We start from the raw sequence: 24,044 nt of genomic DNA, 5'->3' as shown, positions 1-24,044 counted from the left end.
TTATTTATATCTCTTGATTTGAGCGTTAAAAATAGATATTTACCATTATATATACTAATATATTATGTATATCTATATGTATTTGTTAATAAGTTGTTTTATGTTATACCGGAAGTGTTACTCTAGATGTATTTTGTATAAGATTTTCGTGCTAACGTCTTCCTTCAAAACAAAAAATATTAATGATTTCTTTTGAAATGAGATGTTCACGTGAACATATTATATATAAATACATAAAAAGAAGTCATAGAATGAACCATGTTAATATCAATGTATGAATCCTCAAATAAATAAATTAAATTAAATAAATATAAATATATGTGTGTTTGTATATGTAATTTAAATAATTTTTAGTCTAATTTAAAAATTTTACAGAGTATAAATCATTTTTCCGAAATTCATTAATATTATTTTTCACAAAATTTATTATATATTTTGCTAAAGTTATTTTTAAGACCAATTTAAAAATTATAATTTTAAAAGTTCTATAAATTATTTATTCTCCTCAGTTTTCTTATGATAAAGTTTGTTTTCTAATTAGAAAAACATTTAATAAAAAGATGATTTTTTTTCCTGATGTGTACTTTTTTTTCCTTCCATCTATCTTGATAAACAATATATGGTTATTTACATAAATATTATAACTAATATTTTTCAAATATTAAGTAAATTATTATTTTTATGTGTCAAATCCAAAATTTAAAATCCATAAATTGTAAATTTTTATTTCTAAAAAATAGTAATAATTTATAAAATCAATTTTTGTTAAAAAAAATCCCAACAGTCCAGTCGATAAGCAAACCAAGTACACGCGAGCGAACTCGACAGTGAGATTATGGCAGAAAGCAGAAATTGAAACGAAGCCCCAACAATTGCGAATTTCTTCCCTCCCCCGATCATTTCCATCAAGGTAAACCCACTTAAAGTTTTGAGTCGTTGATTATATATGTTTGTTTTTGTGGGTTTTTTCCCTAGCTAGATCGATTTCATGTTTAAGGTCAAACAAGGTTGGTTAATCTTCTAATTGAACCTGTTTTTTTACCATTATCACTGTTCTGCATGCACGTCCAATGATAACTGATGTGAATTGAAAGTTCTTGCTTTGGGCATTCCCAGTTTTCTGTTTTGCAATGCTTTTTTCATCCATCAGGATGAACAACTTAGCAAATGGCATTGCAAACTTCTTTTCATCTGTCTAGATGAAACCACACGAGTCACGACATTGTCATGTGAGGTAGCCAATGACAAGACATGTGTAGATTATTTTCATTTGAGTCTTTGTTTTGGAAGCTATGAAGAAAGTTGTATTTTTTTTTTTCTGATTGTTTTAATTTTGTGCAATATTATGGATTGAAGTGAGACACAGAGGCTTGAGGGGTTTTATCAGGCAATTATCATCAAGTCCGGCACAATGTCGAGCCGAGGTGGCAACAGTCATGGAACTGCAAGGAAACGTAATTTACCCTCATGGATGAGTTCTAAAGAAGATGAAAATGATGGTGATGAAAAAACCAACCAACCAAGAAGCAAGGGCAAATCCAAGAAGGAGCAAAGCCCCGTTGAGGCAGAAAGGAAAGGCAGTTTGGATTTCTCAAAGCTTATGGTACTATAGTTATTTGAGTATCCATTACGTGTTTATGAAATTCAGTTTTTGAGCCATAGCATTAGTAAGTCGTTTTTTATTGTGTAGGAAGGAGTAGTGTTTGTGCTATCAGGTTTTGTGAATCCAGAGCGTGGTATTCTACGGTCACATATGCTGGAAATGGGTGCAGAATATCAACCTGATTGGGATTCGAATAGCACCCTCTTAGTATGTGCTTTTCCTAACACACCAAAGTTTAGGCAAGTTGAAGCTGATGATGGAACTATTATATCAAAGGTCCAATGCTTACTTTAAGTCATGATTTCTTAGTTCATGTACGGTACAATAAGGTTGCTGGGTGAAGGCATTTGTCCAACTTTGCCAAACATGAATGGTTTAAAACTTTTTAAACATAATTTATTCAATGGATTGTATATGATATCAGAAATATGTGATTGAACTTTGGCTTTTTATCAAAAAAAGAAGAAGAAAAAAAAACTTTTTCAAACTGAAATCTAGCATTACTATGATTAGCTTTGGATAGCCAGTGATACATCATGTGAGATTCTCAGTTTGGTGTCCATTGTTACTCCTCTCTTCTTTCTTATTCACCTTGTGTGGTACTTTCTATGATTTCTCATTCTATTCATGCAGATCTTGGTGGTAAAACACCGCTCAATGATGTTCTTTCATTATTTGTATTTCCTTAGCTTTGAAGAAATTTTAAGCTTTTGGATTATCAAGTAATTTATTTATATAGAAATCCACATGCAGTTGTCTCTTAAGCACTAAAGATTTATTGCAGATCTAGTTCATATTATAAACTCACATCTTCAGTTTATTGTTCAATTACATTTCACATTTAACATGCTTTAGTTGTTTTATTGCTTACAACGGGCCCCTAACTAAAATCTATCATTATTAATGTTCCCCGCGGAGATATTACTCATATTTGTTTGTCCATACTCTACCCCTAAGAACGATACATTACTTTCTTTTATTTCTTTTTTAAATCTTCTATATAGGATTGGATATCGCAGTGTTATAATCAAAGAAAACTTGTCGATATAGAATCATATTTATTGAATGTGGGCAAACCATGGAGGAAGCAACACATTTCTCATGAAACCAGCCAAGGTCTGTCTCTCTCGCTCACACACACACTCACCCTCTCTCTCTCTCTCTCTCTCTCTTTCTCACACTCACACACGCACATGCATGCTGCACTGCTATTTTGTAACATTACTAAGCTATACCTGTAGACATAAAAATTCCGATGCCTAAGAAATCTTTGAAACAAGAAGAGAAGGGCTCACATTCGAAGAAGAGTATTGCATCTTCCAAGGTAATCATATTTCACCTTTGTTAGAAAAATGCATTTTTGTATTGCATTTTGCTAGGACATTAAATTTTCTTGCATTCAGATGAAGCCATCTATCTACCAGTTATTGATCAGTTGAGGTCTTGAGGAGCATAAATTGTTGCAATGGTGATCATACTTGAAATGGATATAGATATTATACACGTCGTCCTGATAGTTGCATTCTTGTTGAAGATTTGCAGGCTAGAATAAGATGAAGTCGTAACCTGTAGGTTCTTGTCATTGTTCATGCACAATCCACTATTAGTTTTTATCTCATGTCTTAAGTATGGGGTTACTTCTTACCAGATTTATCTCATGTCTTAAGTATGGGGTTACTTCTTACCAGATGAAAAGTTGCTTTTCTCCTCCAAAAGTTAAGAAGTGGGCTGTTGAAGATTTGAAACGAACCATATCATGGCTTGAAAATCAAGACGAAAAGGTTAGTTGCAATACTAGTATCCGTTCTTTAATGGTCTTAAAAGTTAAAATTGCTGGAGATTGATACTGTGACGCCAGTTTTATCTCAACAATTTGTTAATTAAAATATTTGCACTTTCAATATGGCTGCAGATAATGTTGGACCATATTTTTTCTCACCTGGAATTATTTTTTGAAAGATTGTTTAAAATATTTAGAAGTAGTATTTGTTTTCTTTCTTCCTCACTGATTATAATGGTCTGTTCCTATCTCATTTCTGTACGATGAGACCTCAAATAGTTATTAAATCTTTGTGATAGTGTTGGATTTATAAACTCATAAGAAGATTTTTTATTTAACACGCTGTTAACTTCCATGTATGTAAGTCCTGGATTTATCATAATTTTTGTGCTTTGTTCTTAAACCATACTTTTATCTTGTCATTAGCGCTATTGAGTTTTTATTTTTCTGTAGCCAGATCCCCACGAGATAAATAACATAGCTTCTGAAGGAATCCTAACATGTTTGCAAGATGCCATAGATGCCCTCAAGCAAGGACAGGTAAACCATTAATTAGTTTGTTTTTTCTTCTATTTCCATGATTTAATTGCCTCTGCCAAATACTTTGGCATGTGATAACATATTTGATCTGATAAAGTTTAATATTGCATGTATAGATTTTAAATGAATGCGGTTCTTGGAAACAATAGATTATCTGTTTTTTCTTGCACTCCAATCTCATTTTTGTATTCCAAGATGATATCATGGGCATATAAAACTTGATATACTCCTGTTTCTATCCTGATTCTTGCTCGCTTGAGATATTGTTGTCTGACTTTGTATCATGTGTTACAAGGTCCTCTACACGTTATTTTTACACAGTATCCATATCTTCTGAGGCGGCTGATTTTATGCATCGGAAGTAGCATTATTAGGAAAAACACGTAAAATTTGAATTTGAACTATGTTGCTTGTTCCCGGGCATACCCCCCCTGCTCAGTCGTTCTTGGATATCTCGGTCTGAAATTTTTTATATAACGCATTACATTTGTTGTCTTTTAGGACATCCAAGCTATAGCTGAAGCATGGGCATGCGTTCCTCGATTAGTGAAGGAGCTGGCAGAATTGGACTCAGCAACAGCCTCTAAGGCTTCACTTAGCAAAGAAGATCTCTGCAGGGAAGCTATGGTCTGTAAACAAATCTACGAGCTCGAATTTCTCAACGTGCAGCCCCAATCTTTTGGGAACAAGAAAGCTCCTAAGGATCAAGAGAAGTATGCCAGAGATGTCGCCTCTTATGACAGTGATGAAACGATTGAGATGACAGAAGAGGAGATTGATGAAGCTTATAACTCCATAGCTTCTACCCTGTAACTCTGCAAAAAACGCCTTAAGCTACATTTTTCAAATATTTTTCTTATATTCTCGCTTGTTGTTTTACCTTATTTATACAAATGAGCATCACAGACAGGGCCCGTGCATGTACAGATTAAGCAAATACATAATCTCTGACTTGAGCTTAAATATTATAATGAAACCCTTTAGAATTTTAAATAAATTTTTTTTTAATCTATTTTAAAAGATTTTTGTACAATTTTTTTTTTATTTTTTTTATGTATAAAGTGGATTATATCGAAATAATATTTTCACGTTGAATTTTGTTCTTGAGTTTTTATTCTTCAGTCATTATATTTGTTTTGGTTTAGAGTCCAAGGGTAGTTACTATAAGGATATTTTGTTTAATGATAATGTTCTAGTCATTCGTTTCTTTATTTATTTTTTGTAACACTAGTCATTCTTTTTTTTTTTTAAATATATAATACTAGTCATTCTGGTATATAACGTATGTATTATATTAAAAATTAATATAAAATAAAATTTTTATTTAATGACTTATTTTGGCAAAATTTAATGAAATTTTTTAATTTTTTGTTTCAATAGTTTTATTTTAGACCTTTTAGTATATTGTAAATAATACTATTGGGAATGTATATTTTGAAAAAATGTATTTGATATATTTTGCAAACAAAAAGTTAATCGTATAGAAGTCTGCTAGTTAATGGTAATTAGCCATCCTTCAATTTACCTCGAAACTCACACACGGGAATCGAAGAGAAAACTGAATTCCTTAACATACCATAATTAAATATGATGAAAAATCTTAAAAAAATATTCATACTTAAAAGTTAATATCAAAGTTCAATTTTTATTTACATTAAAATTTGAAAACAAAAGGAATTAATTTAGAAAAATGAAAAATTACATAGAATATATGGGTAATCGGAAAAGAGAAAGTGAGGTTTATTGAGAAAATTGAATTTCAACTGAGTTTTAATGTCTTTATCTAAATTTTATTTACTTATACAAAAGAGGCTATTTAAGTCCTCTCATTAAAAATGAATAAAATAATATTTCTAGGAGGTTTTTATGTATTATTAAATAGTAAAGATAATAATAATAACAATATACTATTATGTTTTATCATGGAAACACAAGTATAACGAGAAAAGTATCTTTGAAATAATTGTAGCATAATTTTAAGGTTTAAAATTTATACGAACAAAAATGTTTGTAAAATATATATCTTCTTTAAAAAATTAATATATAATCACTTAAATATTTTCATAAAAAACAATTAAAACTTGATCTCGAGTTTACTAGAGTGAAAAAGTCGAGAGATCTATTATTGATCTAGAGTCGAATTTTGATCGAGTGACTCGCTTGAATTCTGCTCTAAGGGCATCTCCAACTGACGCTAGTTTGATGCTTGGATTTCTCCAATGGAGCTGCGCTATTTGCCCTCTCCGCCAAATGTGGGTGCAGAGCGCATATGGCTTTTCCTTTCTTTTTTTTTTTTTAAATTTTTTTTAATTCTAAATATTTATATTAAATAATAGTATAATATTTTATATATTATTTTAATAATTATATAATATTTATTTTTTATTTTAATAATTAGAAATGACTGTCAATGAGCATATCAGATTTCGAGAATTTTTCGCTCGATATAAAAAAATAAAAGACAAAGACGCTCAATATGTATTACGAAATGCTTTAATTGATCATTTATGGGATGAATATGGTCGTTCAAATAACTGAAGTTGTATTTGTAATATGTTATTTAATTTAATGTCATGTATTAATTTTATTTCACCAATTTAAATTATTTATATTTCAATTCGTATAATATAGATTTCAGTAATATATTTAAAATAATTAAATTAATCATTTTTGTAATATTATCGTAATTATTAAAAATTTAATATTAAAAATATCCAATATAAAATGTAATTACAATTATATCATTAAATTTTAAAATATATATTTAATAAATAATAAGATAAAAATTAACTAAATAAAATAAAAAAATATTCCGAGAATATTTTTTTTTAGAGTAAGATTTGAAGTAGATGAGTTGAAGATAGATATTATATTCGTTACAGAAACTATATTATTTTAAAATAGAATTTTGGGTTGGAGACGGCGTAAGTTAGTTGAGTCAAATATCTTACGAAAATGTAAAATAACAAAGCTATCCTTTGCAGCTGTTTACTGTGCTGGTCTCTCTATCAGAATCATCCCTGTTGCCAGTAGGGCTGCGCCAGACAAACCCTCCTCTCATTTCTCTGCCCCCCTTCGTAATTTCTCCGGCGAACTTTCAATGGGAGCTTCACTTCCTCCCAAAGAGGCCAACCTCTTCAAACTCATCGTTGTAAGTTTGCAACAATCTGAAATTTCCCTAGGATTATTATGCATTTGATCATGAATATTCCACTATACGATATCTGTTTTTTCCTTGCGTTAAGCACGCGGCTTGTGCTTGTTAAATTATGCGTTTGAAGTATTATTAACAGTGCATCAGCAACTGAGACGCTGGTGTTGATAAAACTTGCTCTTTGCAAGAATCGTTTTCTACTAGCTATCATAATACAATGAATATCATTTGATCTTCAATTATGCGCGACTCAAATCAATTTAAATTTCGACAATATCTTTCTTGTAAGACATGTTTGTTTTGATTCTCATGGTTTTACAACTAGCGTGACTTTTTTGAGTCATAATCTTTATTTGATATGTGCAGAAATCTTATGAAACAAAACAGTATAAAAAGGGTTTAAAGACTGCTGATGCAATTTTAAAGAAGTTCCCTGATCATGGAGGTATGTGTCAGTCACAGTGATGAAGGTTTAATATTTGTTTACTGGATGCCATCAATCACATTCTTTTACTTAAAAAAATATATCCATGGAAATATGTTTTATCTGCTGTTTATTATTCTAATCAACTTCCACTACCAAACACATTTATTATGTAATTGAGTTTTTATTATTATTATTTTCTAACTTTTTATCTTGTGAAATCACTTATTTGGTATTTGATAGTTACAGGGAAATTTGTAGAGGAACTTGATACACTTCTTTCAATTTCTAGTCAACTTAGTGTAAAAAAAAATTTACTTTTATTCTACTTTAGAGTCCTAGTCTATTCGTCTTATTTTCTTCAATTGTTACACGTAATAGTTAAGATGAAATTTGCTTCAACTTCATGCACCTCTCTTCTCTTATCTTTTAATTGTGCTTATGAGTGTGGGAGGGGTAATGGTTCCAGGCAATTTTTCAACATCATCCTTCAGACAACTTGTTTCTTTTCGTTTAATTTTATGTTAACATATGGATCAGATATTTGCACAATGTATTTGCTATGGGAATATTTGTCTACCATTATTATATTCCAAAGCTTTTTTATTTATTGGATTTTTCCCAAGTTGGGCTAAAATATGTATGGCGAGAGTTGAGATCCCGGTGATTCCCACAAGTGTCTATAACCTCCTCAAGGTGTTGAACTATGATATAAACTTATTTCAAATCTTTTAGGACCCGGAAGAGCTGTTCACACATTCTGAAGCATGCAATTTTCCTCGACTTCAATTTTACCGAGCATGTGATTTAGACATTTATACTGTGGGGGCAATTCTCCAGAGCTCTGTATAGCTTGTGGGGTACACCCTCAATGATAGGATAATATGTAAAAAGATGTAAACTGGATTGCATATTTCAAAATGTCCATTGATTTATAAAATCTTTGTCAATAATATATTGATTTGTTGTGAATATAAATTGCGATGGAACCTGAGGATGCATTGAGCGGGGAGCTTCTCTCGTCTGTTGTATTTCTGATTTCACCTTTAACTTCTCTATTTGTTGGGAAATTAATGGTGGATTATGTCTATTGCTCTGATCAACCTATAGAAATTGGTCACTCAAGTTCTATTGAAAATGTTACATGTTGAGCGATCCAATGGTCTCCGTGTAAAAATAACAAAAATCTTCTTGGCTTCTTGAGCTACATGCTCTTTGCTTTGTGACATTCATGATAGTTTTGATAATGCCCACTGAGCTTTTATTTGTTCACGAGATGAGGGGGTAACAAGATAAGGGTTGGTTAGGTATTTCCCATCTGCTTATTCGCCAAGTAGACTGCTTTGGTTTTTTTCCATAGATGCTAGTTTTTCACTCTTGATACTCTTTTGTGTTATTATCATTTCTTGTTTTTATTTTTTGGTTGTAGAAACTCTATCAATGAAAGGTTTGATTTTGAATTGCATGGATCGCAAGTCAGAAGCATATGAACTTGTTAGACTTGGATTAAAGGTTAATTCATATTTACCATTCCTTGAATTTAGTGTAAAGGCCATTTATGCTTTAACTGACTACCTTATGGTTTACACATCAAATCCACTTCTCATTTGTGCAGAATGACCTTAAGAGTCATGTTTGTTGGCATGTTTATGGTCTTTTGTATCGGTCGGACAGAGAATATAGGGAAGCAATTAAGAGTTATCGCAATGCGCTTAAAATTGATCCTGATAATATTGAAATACTTCGGGATCTCTCTCTTTTACAGGTATGCAACTTCGTAAGCACTTTTATGTGATATTTTATTGAACAAGAAGTCTTGTTATCCTAGAAGCGAGAGATGTAATATGTATTTTGAAAATTAAATTGCCTAATTTTGACATGCACTGTGTTCTTCTTGCGCTACCTATGTTAGTTTTAGATTTGTTTTGTTGTGTAATCCATAAAATGTCTAGTAAGCTGTTGGGCAATGCATTTGTCAAAGGTTGTGAATCTAGTCATCTTTCCATGTGTTCTAACAATCAAATACTTGTCCTCTGGATCTGTCTTCACGAGTGCGTGTTCAAATGATTCCTCCAAAATTTTCTGAACAATTGAGGAGAAAAGAGATTAAATTGTTTATAGTTCTTTGGACTCTTGCCCGTCTTACAAAGTAGAAAAAGAATATACTAAAACTGTCTGCTCTAACTTTTTAGTAGCTTAGGGTTTTTTTGACATCGTCCAGCTAATATTGTGCCATGTTGTTTCCATATTTGTTTTACAGGCACAAATGCGTGACTTGTCTGGTTTTATTGAGACGAGGCAACAATTGCTGACCTTGAAACCTAATCATAGAATGAACTGGCTTGGATTTGCTGTTGCACATCACCTGAATTTCAAGTATGTTGTGGCTTATTTTCATTGTCTTAATATTTCATGCATCTGTTTCTGATATTTGTTTAAACACCTTGGAGGGAGGATATATTATGTTGCCCTTCTTCTTTAGATCTCTATGGTTTCTTTTGCTGTCTTTCTGCTCAGTCTCCACACCACCCCACCCCTTCAAAATGTAAAAGAATATTAGTAAATAATTTACGCAAATAAATAAAATAAAACTACTAGCAAGTAAAGTAAATCAATGTGTCTAATTGGTAATCCATTTGGAGTATCAGACATATTTGAAGCTATTTTGTAATTGAGGATTAGAATTCGCAAAGTCAATGACCAGAGACAAATTGTTCATGATATATGTGGTAACATATACTTGGACAAACTTCTTATTTTTGGATGGAGGAGATTGATAGTTTATTTTGTATACTTTAATACTGACTCGTAAATGTTGATATTTAAGTATAATATAAAAACTTGGAAATCTTGAAAGACTAATTAATTGTATTTGATTTCTCATTTTGTGATAGTACTTACCTTTTTTAGTTTCTAGTGCATTGAAGGCGGTTGATATCCTTGAAGCGTATGAAGGGACTCTCGAGGATGATTATCCTCCTGATAATGAACGTTGCGAGCATAACGAAATGCTTTTGTACAAGGTACTGGACATGATTAACTCTATGTTGTTGACTGGAAGCTACTTGTATATCTATAAATTGCTTGAACTATTTTCTTTTACGTTTGTTACATTTCGTGTAATAGATGTAGAACACATTGTTTTAGCATATAATTGTTGTACTTTGGAGCTGAGTTTGACGTTGCATGGCGTACAAGTGCTTAACCATATGCACTTCTTATGTTAGTATGACGAAATGCTTTTGTACAGGTACTGGATATGATTAACTCTATGTTGTATATCTATAAATTGCTTGAAATATTTTCTTTTATCTTTGTTACATTTCGTGTAATAGATGTAGAACACATTGTTTTAGCATATAATTGTTGTACTTTGGAGCTGAGTTTGATGTTGCATGGCGTACAAGTGCTTGAACCACATGCACTTCTTTTGTTAGTTTCCTGGAATTTGGCTGTTTTATTGTTATTGTCACAATGAGGCAATTTTTTACTGCTCTCTTCGACACTTGGCTCTCTAATTACTTTTTTACTTGTTTAAATTAGATATTGGATATTATGCTCTAGACAAAGCAGGTTCCGGAGCTAGTGTTGAATGAACTGCAATGCATCTGGTTAACTATGTCTAATATTATACGGGGACAGAAATTTATGTCTTTCCTCTGATTCTTGGGTTTTCTTCCTCTTGCTTCCGAGTTGTGCATCTTTAAAATATAGAATTCTTCTGACAAATATCTATCTGATTATTACTTATCCATTTATTGTTTAATCAAACATTGGAGGTATATTTGCTACAGATTTCTTTGTTGGAAGAGTGTGGGTTGGTCCAGAGGGCTCTTGAGGAGTTGCACAACAAAGAATCCAAAATTGTAAGTGGTTGTAAAAGAATTAGGTGCACTGATATTTGACTTGTTGTTAGACACCTAATTTTTTGTAGTTCTGTACTGTAGATCGATAAATTATCTTACAAGGAGCAGCAGGTCTCTCTACTCGAAAAGCTTGGCCTCTTTAACGAAGCAGAGGAGTTGTACATCGTGCTGCTTTCTATGAATCCTGATAATTACAGGTATCGTATTATAATAAATTTTGCCTATCAGAAACGCATCACTCTCAAAGGTTTTAGTTACTACATTGGTTTGTTACATCCTTGTAAACTGGTGAAACATGGTGTTTCAGTATGATCATTACATGTTCCTATTTTGATCCGTTGATTTGGAGAAATTATTGTTTTAATATCACAGGAGAAATGTTGTGGAAATTTAATTTTACTTTTTGTTCTTTGGTTGGTCTTAAATGTCAAAGCTTGAGACAAAACAGCTCTTTTCCAACGAAATTTTTGCCAATGAGAGGTTTATGATGCCTCACAGAAAACCATGCCTTACAGAAAACCATGGCCTGCTCAATATGTTGTATTCCCAACTTATGTGTATTGTGCAGTCAACTTTTAGAATCACGACATGGGCGATTCTACTTATTTCATTGATCTTGGGGATGGGAAATCGACACTAACAGTAATTAAAAAATATCAAAATACATTGTGTTTTTCCTTTGATACAAGTGGAGAAGTGGCTGCTGAGAGTCAGCTCTTATTTGTTCAGTTTTAGGATTGGTTTTTATTGAATAATCAATAATGCAATCTATGATCAGTTTTGTTTTTATCGAACATTTCAATTCACCTGAGTGATTAGCTTTGTCATCACATTTCTAGAAGTTTCTACATATATTCTTGTCATACTTTTAATCTCTTGTCTATTTAGGTACTATGAAGGCCTCCAAAGGTGTAAGCAACTATATTCTGTTGATGGTCACTATTCTTCTGATGAAATTTGTCAGTTGGAGGCCTTGTATGAATCTCTTAGCAAACAATATAAGAGGTCATCTGCTGTGAAGGTGACACACTGTTTTTTTTGTTATCTGCTTCCTGGATACTGCATCATCTCCTCTAAAATTCTACGTGCGTCGTCATGCTGCACATAATTAAGAATTTAAGGGTGCAGTTATTTCTTTTGTAAATGTCTCATGCAGTTTATAATTTCCTGTTGGCGTGTCGCTTTAGAACCTATTTTCGGCTTCTTTTGTTCATGTTTTTACTTTCCAAATTTATATCAAGTTTTCCAGGGGAAAGGAAGTCTAGAATCTCATGGAAATGTTTTCTGGCCTGTGTTTTTTCCAGATTTTGTTTTAATCATTTTATTTTCTTGAATATCCATTGGACAGAGAATTCCACTTGATTTTCTAAGTGCTGAAAAATTTCAAGTGGCAGCTGGACATTACATTCGACCTTTTCTGTCGAAGGTACCCTACTCAGTTGTTAATTTTACTAAATTGTTGGCTAGTTTGGGAGATGTTCTACTCACATATATTTTGATTCTTGTGTAGGGCATTCCCTCTCTATTTTCTGATCTTTCTCCTCTTTATGATCACCCTGGAAAGGTCAGTGAATTCTTCTATATGAATATTGATAATTGTATGGATGCATGGAGTTGAATGATTGATGATGTTTAAAACTTTCCATACTACTTTTATTCAGGCAGATATTTTGGAGAAGTTATTTCTTGAGGTAGAGCACTCTATTAAGACAACAGGTGGATTTCCAGGGAGGTAATTTCTCTATGCCATTTCTTGGTATGGATGTGTGCAGAGACGAGCTTTTTTGTTCTTGCCTAATTTACTTTTTGATTACATGTTCTTGCCTGACTTTACCTTTATTTATACTAAATTAATTTTCGTGGTCCAATGATTCATGCATATTGTATGGAGAATATCCAAGTTTCTCTTTGAAGTTCCTTTTTTCTCATTCTGAACTATCCTTATTGTAGGTTACATTCAAATTCTAGCGCTTTTGTGAGGTCAATCTATAGATTGAATTTTATAAATACGGTAAATCATTCAAATTCATGCATGTTCTATGGAGATTAACCAACTACATACAAGTTTGGATGGTGCCCAAGTTGGATATTTTATTTATTTTTATCTTTTTATATGTCTACTGGTATGTTGAGAAACATTTGGCATATAGTTAGATTCAGAATGACTTTAAATTTTACTGTATTTTCAAACTCTTTTATGGTTCATATTTGCATGTCACCAGAGTCTCATTGACCTCAACCCCTTGGTTGGATTTTTAGTTTCTCCACTATACAGAATGTCATTTAAATTAATATGATGGTATGCGCAGTGTTGACAAGGAGCCACCTCCAACACTTCTGTGGACTTTGTTTTATTTGTCTCAGGTAAGCTGTTACTTTTTGATGCATATGATGTTTTCCCTTCCCACAATAGTCTGCTGGATTTTGTCTTGAGTTTGTTAAAGAAGCTTTCTTTGTTTTGGTGATTTGCTTTCTTTGTCCAGCATTATGACAGACGCGGTCTATATGATATTGCTCTCAAAAAAATTGACGAGGCCATAGAACACACTCCAACTGTTATTGATTTGTACTTGGTGAAGGTAATTATATGCTAGACCATTTTATTCTATTGCGCTGTTGATGTTTTGGTGAATATTTTCTTACAGTTTTTATTCCTTGAAATCAGTTGAGAAAAATCAGTTCCTCAGCTGAGATTTGAGTAAGCATTGGAGATGTTTATGTTTCGCAAAAAGGCATCTTGTGTTTGTTATTCAATGTTTGTTAGTGGAGAATAATTTCCTATCAGCATTTTGTTTGATACGGTCGCCATATTTCCTTGGAAGTGGAATTTAAGTAAAGGTCCAGCATTGGAAAGAATCCCGTCACTCTCTCTCTCATTGCTTTCATTTTATTTTAAGTTATAAAGTTTATTTCGAGGTTACCGTTGCAAATATGTAATGAGTCTGACTGAACTAATGTTTCTATTATTGCTCTAGATGCATCTAGGTATTGAAGTAGATATTCCAACGGTAACTTTTCTTCTTCAATCAATGTCTTCTATTCCTGATCATCGTCGACCACATCTCCCTCCTCCCCCCGGCGCCGTCCGCCGGCCGTTGGCGGCCCTCTAACTTTTTGTCTTCTTTTGTTTTCGTTTTCGTTTTCTTTTCTTTTCTCCTATTGCCTCGTTTCTCCCCCTCCCGGTGATAGCGGCCGTCGCTGGAGTACCTCTTCGCTGGCGGTCTCTATCTTCTTTCTAGCCAGCGGTCTTCTCTTCTCTCTGGCTTCCTACTCTTTTGTTGATAATGGCGCCTTCTGACCGCGCTCTGTATTGAGACCTCTTCTCCGTGTTTTGTTGATTCTGGATCGCGGAACATTAGCACCTTCGAGGGGATGTATGCCCTGAACTGGACTATGTTGTATCAACGGAGGTCGTTTTCTGTTTTAGGTCAGTAGTTCGGGACGAGGAAGTGAAGATCGAACAAAAAAGTGTTTACACTGAGGGTGGGCATTGGGGGCTCTTCGATATAGTGCTCTGAAATAACTAGGAACATGAGCTATGTGCTTGATCTAGATCGAGAAGAGGCACATTGGATCAGTTTAAAATTTAAGGATTTCGTCAATCTTTCTTCTTCGTGCTCGGATTTTATCGCTTTAGGGGCAGAAATGCAGTATTTACCATTCAGAGATTTACAAACAAACGAGGTTGCTTCCTAGAGGTGTCTAAATTCAACAAACTAGGCAGAAAACAGATCACTATAGTGCCTAGTGGTTACAATTCAGGGGGTTGGAAAAGAATTTCCAACATCTAGGCAAATTTACTGGCAGGGAACTCTCAGAGGAAGACCTAACCCATTCTAGATCGCGGCAACGCTCCGGGTAGAGGTAACTTCGTACATCAGAAAGATAGACTAAACGTCTAAATGAGATGGAGCTTCGTCAAGGGCTGAAGGTCATTGAGGACAGTGGTAGGCAAAAAGATGGATCAGAAATGACATGAAGCACTTATTGTTACCAAATGAATGGTTAACATTTCGTGGGAGCAGATACATCTTGCTCTTGGTAACTCTGTAAATAGGAGGGTTGAACTATTTCCTTTTCAAGCTAATAAAGCCGTGTGGTGGCCTTCCCGTTTGTCAGAATTCTCCTATTTTCTAAAATTAAAGAAATGGTTCTTCGACAGAAGGGTGTCTTTGGTCTTTGAAAAGTGGAGACCAGAAATCAACACATCAAACATGGTTTATAATTGCTGCAGTGGTTGGGTAAGGATCTTTGGCCTACCTTGGAACTGATGGTCGCCTGATACTTTTAAAATTATCGGGGATCGTTGTGGGGTTTGATGGACATTAGCGTTGACACATTATACTTCAGAGATCTTGGGGCAGCTAAGATCAAGGTGAAAGGTACCGAAGGAGGGTTTATACAAAGTATGATGAAGAGTTCGTTGGATGGGGGGACTATAGAGATTCAAATTCAGGTTGATACTTTTGACATAACAGCCTATGAGTACTACGAATGACAATCATATAGTCAGGTCGTGGTTAATGGCAAGAAGACTTTGGCGGGTTGGGGTAATTCAAACATTCGTAGAAAACAAGGAGTTAAGGATTCTATCAGCTGCTCTATTAAAGGGGCTAAGGAATCGGACGTTATACTAGATCAAGTATTAAACATAGAAGACATGAAGAAAGGTTTCGGATATGGCAATAGTGGGTAAATGGTGAAAGACGTGCAGGCTTCTGCAGTCCTTAAAAGCACGACGACCGGGCAGCAGAGGAAGGCGCGACGTTGGCACCCCCATTGAGGGGAAAGGTGACTACTATTTTAAAAAGAATTGTCCCTAAAGAAGTTAAAGAATTCAGAAGATAGTACATTCAATCCCTGATAAACCATGAGTCCGAGGAGCAAGCTAAAAGTATAGGTGTTGTAGGCACAAAGACTTTACTGCTTACATATGGGCAAACTTACAGCAGAAGACAATTCAGGAGTATCAATGAGAGTATTATTGTCCTTGAAGATAGTGGTTTACCAAACTCAAGTCTATTGAATCAGGAGGACATTAGTAAGTCGTGGGTGTTCGATTTGGATGATAGAGAAGCAACAGTTTTCATTGATACACAAGATGACGCTTTGGAGGATGATTTCAATTCCTCTGAGTCCGATAGCCATGTCTCTTGTCAATCAGAGTCTTCAGCTCGCACCGAGGAAGAGGCAGTGGATCTTAAGGGGCTGTTCTCATCATCTCCGGGACCTTTGCCTACTACCAGGTCACTTCAACCAGAAAATGCGAAACCTTTAGTGGGAGAGGTATTGTCCTGTAGGGTGTGGTTGGGGGATTCTTCGGGTTTGTTCTCTGTTCGCTCTTTTTACGAGTCTTTTTTTCCTTTCCATAAATTTCCTGTCTTCTGCCCATTTAAACATATCTGGAAAGTACCCATCCCGCAAAAAATTCAAATTTTCTCGTGGACTGTCGCTCTGGGAAAGTTGCAGACTTCTGATTCAGTGCAAAAAAGATGGCCATCATGTGCCTTACGGCCACAGTGGTGCTGCTTATGTCAAAACCACGAAGAGGATCAGGATCATCTATTGGTACATTGTTCGTTTGCACGAAGCGTTTGGATCAAGGTAATGCAAGAGCTGAGTTTATTATGGGTTTTTCCAAGGAGAGCCAAAGATATGTTCATCATAGATCCGTGCTTTCATAAGGGAGCTAAAGTGAAGACTTTTTGGTATATGGTCGTTCATCTCACGTTTTGGACGTTATGGCTCGAGAGAAATAAACGAATCTTCAACGACTCGTCTGACTCGGTAGACAAAGTTTGGGAAGTGCTGCGATTCAGGGTAGCGCAGTCAACAAGAAATATCAAAGAATTGGGACATCTACCTATCTCAGACGTGGTTAGGGATTGGAAGTTTGTCACATGTTGACTTAATTGTTGTATTTTCTTTTATTTCGCGGAAAACTCATCCGCTTATTATTGTAATGATCTCTTTTCATTAAATAAAATATATGTTTCCTATCAAAAAAAAAAATCATTCGAGCTTCATTGTATTCTCCCTGTGTCGGTCTTTGTTCTGGGGTTGTCTAGTGGTTTTCTATGAGGAGGGCAAATGAGGGTAGATGCTAAGACGGGTATAGAGAGGTTAATTTCCGAAGGGGCTGAGATGGAGATCAAGTCTTGTGCTGAGAGTATGATTCCGAGAGTGTATTCAGAGTATAAGTGTTGGGAAGGTGTCAAGAAATCAACTGGTGTCTTAAGCAGAGAACTAAACAGATTGAAGTGCATGATTAACTACGAGAAAGGCTCGACTTCGAAGGGTTCAAATGTGTTGATACGAAAATATGCTCTTGGAACATTAGGGGTGGAGGGACAGCAAGAAGGCGGGAACTAGTTCGCACTGTTTTATGCAAGGAAAAACTGATATCGTGGTGCTTCTAGAAATCAAGAAACAAAAGGTGGATAATCGATTCGTTGCAAGTTTGTGGAAGTCCAGATTTGTTGATTGAGTAATCTTACCGTCATTAGGAAGACCTGGGGGTATTTTAGTAATGTGGGATCCTAGAGTGGTGGTGGTCAGTGATAATTTGATAGGAGAATTTTCGGTCTCGATTGAGATCCGTTGGAAAGATGATATCAAATGGTGGTTCTAAGCTATTTACGGACCATGCAAGCCAAGAGATAGAAAACTCTTTTGGGATGAATTGACGGGCTTGAAATCAATCCGCGGTGACAAGTGGTGCTTGGGAGGAGACTTTAATGTGGTCAGAAACACGGGATAAAAGATGAATAACCTTTCAAATACTATGAGCATGTTGTGTTTTGACAATTTGATCGGGGAATTGGGACTGCATGACCCGCCTTTATTGAACGCAAAGTACACATGGTCTAACTTCAGGGCTAATCCGATTTGCTGCCGTTTAGACAGATACATGTTCTCCGGGGGATGGATGGACATTTCCCCACCTTCAGACAAACGGTGCTACCCAAAACTACTTCTGTTCACTATCCAGCGTTGTGAGGTGTGAACTTGAAGTCATATCGTTTAGAAGGTTCTAGATGGAAAGTCAAAAAGCAAAAGTTCTATGGTTGAGAGACGGGGATCAGAATTCCAAATTTTCCATTCCTCACCGAATAATCGAAGGAATAGGTCAATGATAGATAAGTGGAACTGGAGGATGAGTCTGTGGTTGCGGAGGAGAGCCAGATTGAAGAGACCACTATCGGTTTTTTAAGGAATTTTTATAGGAAATATGATGGTGATTTGGGCTGGGGTGGGCTGGGCTGGGCTGGGGTGTGGGGGTGTGGTTTCGACGTGTTGGAGTGGAACCCTTTAGATAGGCTTGAAGCATAGGAGTTGGAGATTCCGTTTTCTGAGGAAGAGATTAAAAAAACGGTGTTTGAAAGCGATTGATCGAAAGCTCCAGGGCCTGACGGGTTTACTTGGTTTTCTATCAAAAGTGTTGGGATACGGTCAAAGCGGATTTAATGAAGGTGTTTGCTAAATTCTTCGGAGGAGGCATTGTTAATGGTATCACCAATGAAACTTACATTTGTCTGATCCCAAAGAAACAAGAAGCGATCAAGGATAATTTTTTAATGAACAGCTAATAATACTACCATATGGGCTATACCATGACAGTGTGTGAATAGAAGAGGCATTTATGAGTGCAATTCACATAAAAACTGCAATTTGTCGATTGGAGATCTTGAATCCAGTATTGTGCTAAAAGAAAGCCAACAATATTAGGGGTGAAGCTAGATTATTTTTCCTGTAATGCGGCTTTTTAATGCATAATGCTCTTTTCTCTTCCATTCCATATATGTTGTGTGTCATCTCTATAACTGCATGCATTCTTGATTTGGGTCCATGAATATCTCTCAGTTCATCCTCTCTCTCTCTCTCTCTCTCTCTCTCTCTCTCTCACACACACACACACACACACACACCGCGCACCCCACAAGATGGTAGTAGTATATATGCTTCCAGAGTGTTTTGACTTGAGTTTTTTGTGAAAACTTCTTTGACCTGAGTAAATGATGTTTTGGCATATGGTTTGTTGTCCTTTCCTCATAATATACGATTTAGATATAAATATCTCGGTTTCAATGTGTTTACTTATTAAACTTCGAATTCCTGTTTACTAATAAGATTCGTATATCTCAATTACCCTTGGGTTAATAACCTATTAATATCTATTTGGAGATTACATGGTTGCTGTAGCGCTAATATATTTTCGTGGATTTATTATCACAGAGCCGGATTCTTAAGCATGCTGGTGACCTGGCAGCAGCGGCTGCATTGGCTGATGAAGCAAGATGCATGGATCTTGCGGATCGCTATGTCAATAGTCAATGTGTTAAGCGTATGCTACAATCTGATCAGGTTCAATGTCATTATATTCCTCCTTTACATGGCCTTACTCAGATAATTCTTTGTTACATCAGCACAAGTTTTCCCTTTCATTATGCCCTTATCCTGGACATTTTGTTCTAGGTTGTCTTGGCAGAAAAGACAGCTGTCTTGTTCACTAAAGATGGGGAACAGCACAATAACCTTTATGATATGCAGTGCATGTGGTATGTCTTTTTTAACAAGTTTCTAATTTTTTCACTTCTTTCAAGTAAACAAACATATACATAAGCTGTTGTTTACCCTTTATTTTTAAGGTATGAGCTAGCATCGGGAGAAAGCTATCTACGCCAAGGGGACCTTGGAAGGGCTTTGAAGAAATTCTTATCTGTGGAAAAGCATTATGCTGACATTACTGAGGACCAATTTGACTTCCATGCCTATTGTTTAAGAAAAATGACTCTCCGAACTTATGTAGAAATGCTGAAATTTCAAGATCGTCTTCACTCGTATCGTTATTTTCATAAAGCAGCTGCTGGAGTCATCGAGTACTCTTTCTATATTTCTCTGCTGATATATTTTCTGGCTTCATAATCTTCTCAATAATACTTCTTGTAACATGGGATCCTATGGACTGAAGTACTGCTCATATTGCCATCACGTTCAGTGACTAATAAGTACAGATTTGGTGTCTTCTTTTCTTACCTTTTGTTCCTGACATTTGAAATTATATGCAGATGCTACTTAAAGCTGTATGATTCTCCTTCAAAGTCATCTGCAGAAGATGACGAGATATCAAAGTTGCCAACTTCACAGAAAAAGAAGTTAAGGCAAAAGCAGAGGAAAGCTGAGGCCCGAGCTAAGAAAGTAATCAGCTTTCTAGCCTTAGCTTCCCTGAAAGAAGTAGTTTAACATAGTTTCTGAGTCATTGATTGCAATGGTGCAGGAAGCAGAAGTCAAGGAAGGATCAAATGCCCCTACTGTTTCAAGATCTGGAAAACGCCATGCAAAATCAGTAGATACTGATCCGCATGGAGAGAAGTTATTGCAGGTATTTTTTTATGCTTTCATGGGAGTATATGTTATTGTTAAAATTCCTTTTAGCAAGATATCTATACTGGCGTCTTCAAAGTTCTTTAATCAGCTTAGGTCATCTTATGTCTTCGTCATTAAAATGAAATTGTTTTAGTAATCCATAATTAAATTATTTTTGTATTTTAAATTTTTATTTAAATTTATTGATGAGGTTGAATGATGATATATTTTATTTAAACGAGGAAATATAGGTAATACACATTATTTTGTATATTTAAAGTTGGACTTGTGAAGGCTTGGCATTGTTGTTGAAATACAAGTACTCCTAATTTTGTTTATTATCTGTTTATTTGTTATCCAAGTGGGAGAGTTGAGGCTAATTTTAGTAAAACATTTTATGCTAGAAGCTAGCTTTTATCCACCTGTCGCAGTAAATAAATAGTAATAGATTGTTGAAAATACACTTGCCGAAATTGATGTGGAGCTATTATACTGTAATCTATACTTGTAGGTTGAAGATCCCTTGACGGAAGCTACAAAGTATTTGAAGCTACTTCAGAAACACTCTTCTAATTCCTTGGAGACACACCTGCTCTCCTTTGAAGTATATATAAGAAAGCAGAAAATTTTACTTGCATTGCAGGTGAAGTCTTCACTACATGGTTTTGCAGCGGACTTTTTCTAAAATTCTCCTGGAAGCCATTATTTATCTTTTTTGCATGATTTCGTCTGGCGGAAACTGTACCTTGTGTGCGTCATGATGGGTGTTACTTTTAAAAAAAAAATATATCTTTCCTTCCTCTATTAACCTAACATTGGGCTGCCTCAGTCTCCGGATTCTGTTCCTTTGATGCTTCAGCTTTTTTTAATTTGGGGAGTGATGGAAATCATCTCATTATTTACCACAGGCAGTAAAGCATATGCAGCGTTTGGATGCCAATGACCCAGACACACATCGATGCCTGGTATGGTAGATATCTATCGGATCATTTTCACCAATATAATATGCATTCGCGTGAAGACATTTTTATCTTATATGTGCATTGTATTCTTGCTAGATTTTAATTCACTTTCTTATTATTTCAGATGGAATGATTTGCTGTTTGCTGTACTTGATGCTTTTTGCAGATAAAATTCTTCCATAAAGTGGAAACCATACCAGCTCCTGTAACTGATACCGAAAAGCTTGTATGCAGTGTTTTAGAAGCTGAGCGTCCTTTATTTAGGTACTTTCTTATATCTACTTTTTCCTTCACTTGTTGGGTGAATCTCTCCTACCCGATTTTCACTGTTGTTGGTGCACTGAGTGAGATCATAGATTTGTTTACTTCCTTTTGTTTTGCAGCCAGTTGCATGGAAAATCTCTTGTTGAGGCAAACACCCTTTTCCTTGAGGCACATAAAGGTCATAATCTATTAATTTGAATATTGATTATTAGTTATTACAGTAATTTGTCCGTAATATTACATTTTTCGTAAATTTTTGATAGATTCATTGAGGCATAGAGCTGCTGTAGCAGAAATGATTTTTGTTACGGAGCCGAACAAGAAGGATGAGGCTATTAACTTGATAGAAGAATCAACTAACAACCAAGTTTCACTGTATGTCGTTTAATTAAAATGTATGTTAAACCATCAATCCACAATTTCCTGCACGATCAAGTAGCATTTTTTTCTCCCTCTCAGAAATGGAGCACTTGGATCTATCAGAAACTGGAGACTAAAGGACTGCATTAGAGTCCACGCATCACTAGAGTCGACTCTTGATGACCATATTGCTGCATCAAGTAAGTCATTAGTTAAATCTATGGTTTCCGTAGATTACAGTCTTATAATTTCTGTTCTTAACGCAAGGAGCATCAGATTCCCAGAGTAAAGTTGTTGATATATCAGTATGGGCTACATCGCACTTGTAGCCCTTTATAGAGTCCCTTTACATTTTGACTGCAGCCTTTCGGTTTTTTAATATTATCTCGTATCCACATGAAGAAAATTTGCTTCAACACGTTTGCTCGATGATACATCCTGTGGAACGTTGAAATTTGACGTGTTATCAGAGTGCGAGACTGAAATTAGGAACACATATAGTTGATCTATGTACCAGATTTTAGGTCCTGAACCTGTTTTAGGTCACAAGCAAGGATACAAATATTCACGACAAATTGAACTTTTACTAGCTACTTAAGGTTGAGATTTATATTTTTACAAGAATCTATAGATTGATTTCTTTAGTCTCCGATCTCAGTAATGGAAGTGGCACAAGACATTGGGACAATTTATTCAAGCATATACTTCCTATGTGATTGTGTTTATTGATGGTAGAAATAGTCAAATTATAAAAGCACAAAAGAATGGAAGCATCTTGTAATTTTACCAGATTAAGAAAAATCTTTCCTTCATGTGACTTCATTTGTTGTGCTTTGTAGGATGGAAGGCTCGATGTGCTGACTACTTCCCACACTCCTCCTACTTTGAGGGCAAACACAGCTCTGTTATCTCCAATTCAGCTAACCACCCATTTCAAGTAACTGAAAATGGTGGCGACATTTCAGTTGCTAACCACCGTGCATTCCCAGTTGCATCAAACGGAAATGTAGAGAAACTGGAGGCATTAAAAAATCTTGCCATTCAATAGTGTCTATTTGGATCTTGGACATGGCTGCTTCGTCTTGGAAAAACGGTCATCAGGCTACGATGATCAAGTGAAGATCATCGGCACAACTTAGAAATATTGCCAGGCAAGAGGAGAAACTTCTGTAATATTGGTTCGGAAGTTTCATCAACCCAGATTTCACCATACTCTGGTATGCTCTATGTTGCAAGTACGTATGCTATATGCTCATTCTGTTTGGGGTGTTGGTTTGTATTATCTTGTCTTCTTCTCGATTACTGGACCGTGAGAGGCTGTGTCTGGCTTGTGATTTGGAGGCAAAATTGCAAGAAATCTTCTTTCGGATACTCTGGCTTATAAACCTACATCAAATCAATGGGGGTATTAAACCTCAAAAAAATTGTAATGCTCGTTAAATCATCCACATTTTTGTGATGTACAAAGTTCCTCTTAGTTACGGAATTTTGTTAGCATATGACCAAGAAATAAATTTCTAGAAGGGTATTTTTTTAGATTTTAGCAAGTGTCAATTTATCCTTGAATCTCTTTATCGTTGAAATAAATTCATCCATTTTTTTTTTCTTACGACAATATGTTTACACAAGATACCTCTCGTCTATCTTTCAATCAACTAGATAATTTAATGTATTTTAGACGTGAAATCCATATTTTAAAAATATTGTACTTGAGATTAAATGTTA

General features: G+C 35.0%; 2 protein-coding genes across 5 annotated transcripts; both read left to right on the top strand.

The window, feature by feature from the left end:
* Window positions 1-773: 773 nt before the first annotated feature.
* Window positions 774-4,849, top strand: LOC140973284 (DNA-repair protein XRCC1). Of its 4 annotated transcripts, none has more exons than XM_073435971.1 (9): window positions 778-910; window positions 1,151-1,234; window positions 1,357-1,603; window positions 1,691-1,879; window positions 2,608-2,719; window positions 2,845-2,927; window positions 3,292-3,384; window positions 3,837-3,923; window positions 4,425-4,849. In XM_073435971.1, exons 2-9 carry the CDS (start codon window positions 1,200-1,202, stop codon window positions 4,734-4,736), a joined length of 1,158 nt encoding a protein of 385 aa, XP_073292072.1. In that variant the 5' UTR covers window positions 778-910; window positions 1,151-1,199; the 3' UTR covers window positions 4,737-4,849. The 4 variants fall into 4 exon arrangements, with proteins under 4 accessions (XP_073292073.1, XP_073292070.1, XP_073292072.1 ...); XM_073435970.1 differs by having other exon boundaries at window positions 1,117-1,234; XM_073435972.1 differs by lacking the exon at window positions 1,151-1,234 and having other exon boundaries at window positions 774-910.
* Window positions 4,850-6,887: 2,038 nt separating this feature from the next.
* On the top strand, window positions 6,888-23,853 carry LOC140973279 (N-terminal acetyltransferase A complex auxiliary subunit NAA15-like). Its single transcript, XM_073435958.1, has 26 exons — window positions 6,888-7,074; window positions 7,444-7,522; window positions 8,931-9,013; window positions 9,117-9,266; window positions 9,762-9,877; window positions 10,419-10,524; window positions 11,296-11,367; window positions 11,449-11,564; window positions 12,256-12,388; window positions 12,716-12,793; window positions 12,878-12,931; window positions 13,029-13,099; window positions 13,677-13,731; window positions 13,851-13,946; window positions 19,603-19,731; window positions 19,843-19,925; window positions 20,016-20,246; window positions 20,436-20,565; window positions 20,645-20,749; window positions 21,245-21,376; window positions 21,642-21,698; window positions 21,862-21,959; window positions 22,079-22,137; window positions 22,223-22,334; window positions 22,419-22,519; window positions 23,159-23,853. Exons 1-26 carry the CDS (start codon window positions 7,024-7,026, stop codon window positions 23,365-23,367), a joined length of 2,706 nt encoding a protein of 901 aa, XP_073292059.1. The 5' UTR covers window positions 6,888-7,023; the 3' UTR covers window positions 23,368-23,853.
* Window positions 23,854-24,044: the final 191 nt, after the last annotated feature.

This window comes from Primulina huaijiensis, chromosome 3 (genome assembly GCF_012295235.1).
Source record: "Primulina huaijiensis isolate GDHJ02 chromosome 3, ASM1229523v2, whole genome shotgun sequence".
Lineage (NCBI taxonomy): Eukaryota > Viridiplantae > Streptophyta > Magnoliopsida > Lamiales > Gesneriaceae > Primulina > Primulina huaijiensis.
Note: the sequence above shows the minus strand (reverse complement) of the source record. Positions and strands in the feature narration are given on the sequence as shown.

Excerpts from the sequence above, each read along its gene's own strand:
- LOC140973279 (XM_073435958.1), top strand. The coding sequence starts at position 7,024 with ATGGGAGCTTCACTTCCTCCCAAAGAGGCCAACCTCTTCAAACTCATC. Across the intron at positions 13,947-19,602 it reads TTGATTTGTACTTGGTGAAG|AGCCGGATTCTTAAGCATGC; the intron begins GTAATTATATGC and ends TTATTATCACAG. Across the intron at positions 22,335-22,418 it reads ACTAACAACCAAGTTTCACT|AAATGGAGCACTTGGATCTA; the intron begins GTATGTCGTTTA and ends TCTCCCTCTCAG.
- LOC140973284 (XM_073435969.1), top strand. The coding sequence starts at position 1,200 with ATGAAACCACACGAGTCACGACATTGTCATGTGAG. Across the intron at positions 1,604-1,690 it reads TGGATTTCTCAAAGCTTATG|GAAGGAGTAGTGTTTGTGCT; the intron begins GTACTATAGTTA and ends TTTATTGTGTAG. Across the intron at positions 1,880-2,607 it reads ATGGAACTATTATATCAAAG|GATTGGATATCGCAGTGTTA; the intron begins GTCCAATGCTTA and ends TCTTCTATATAG.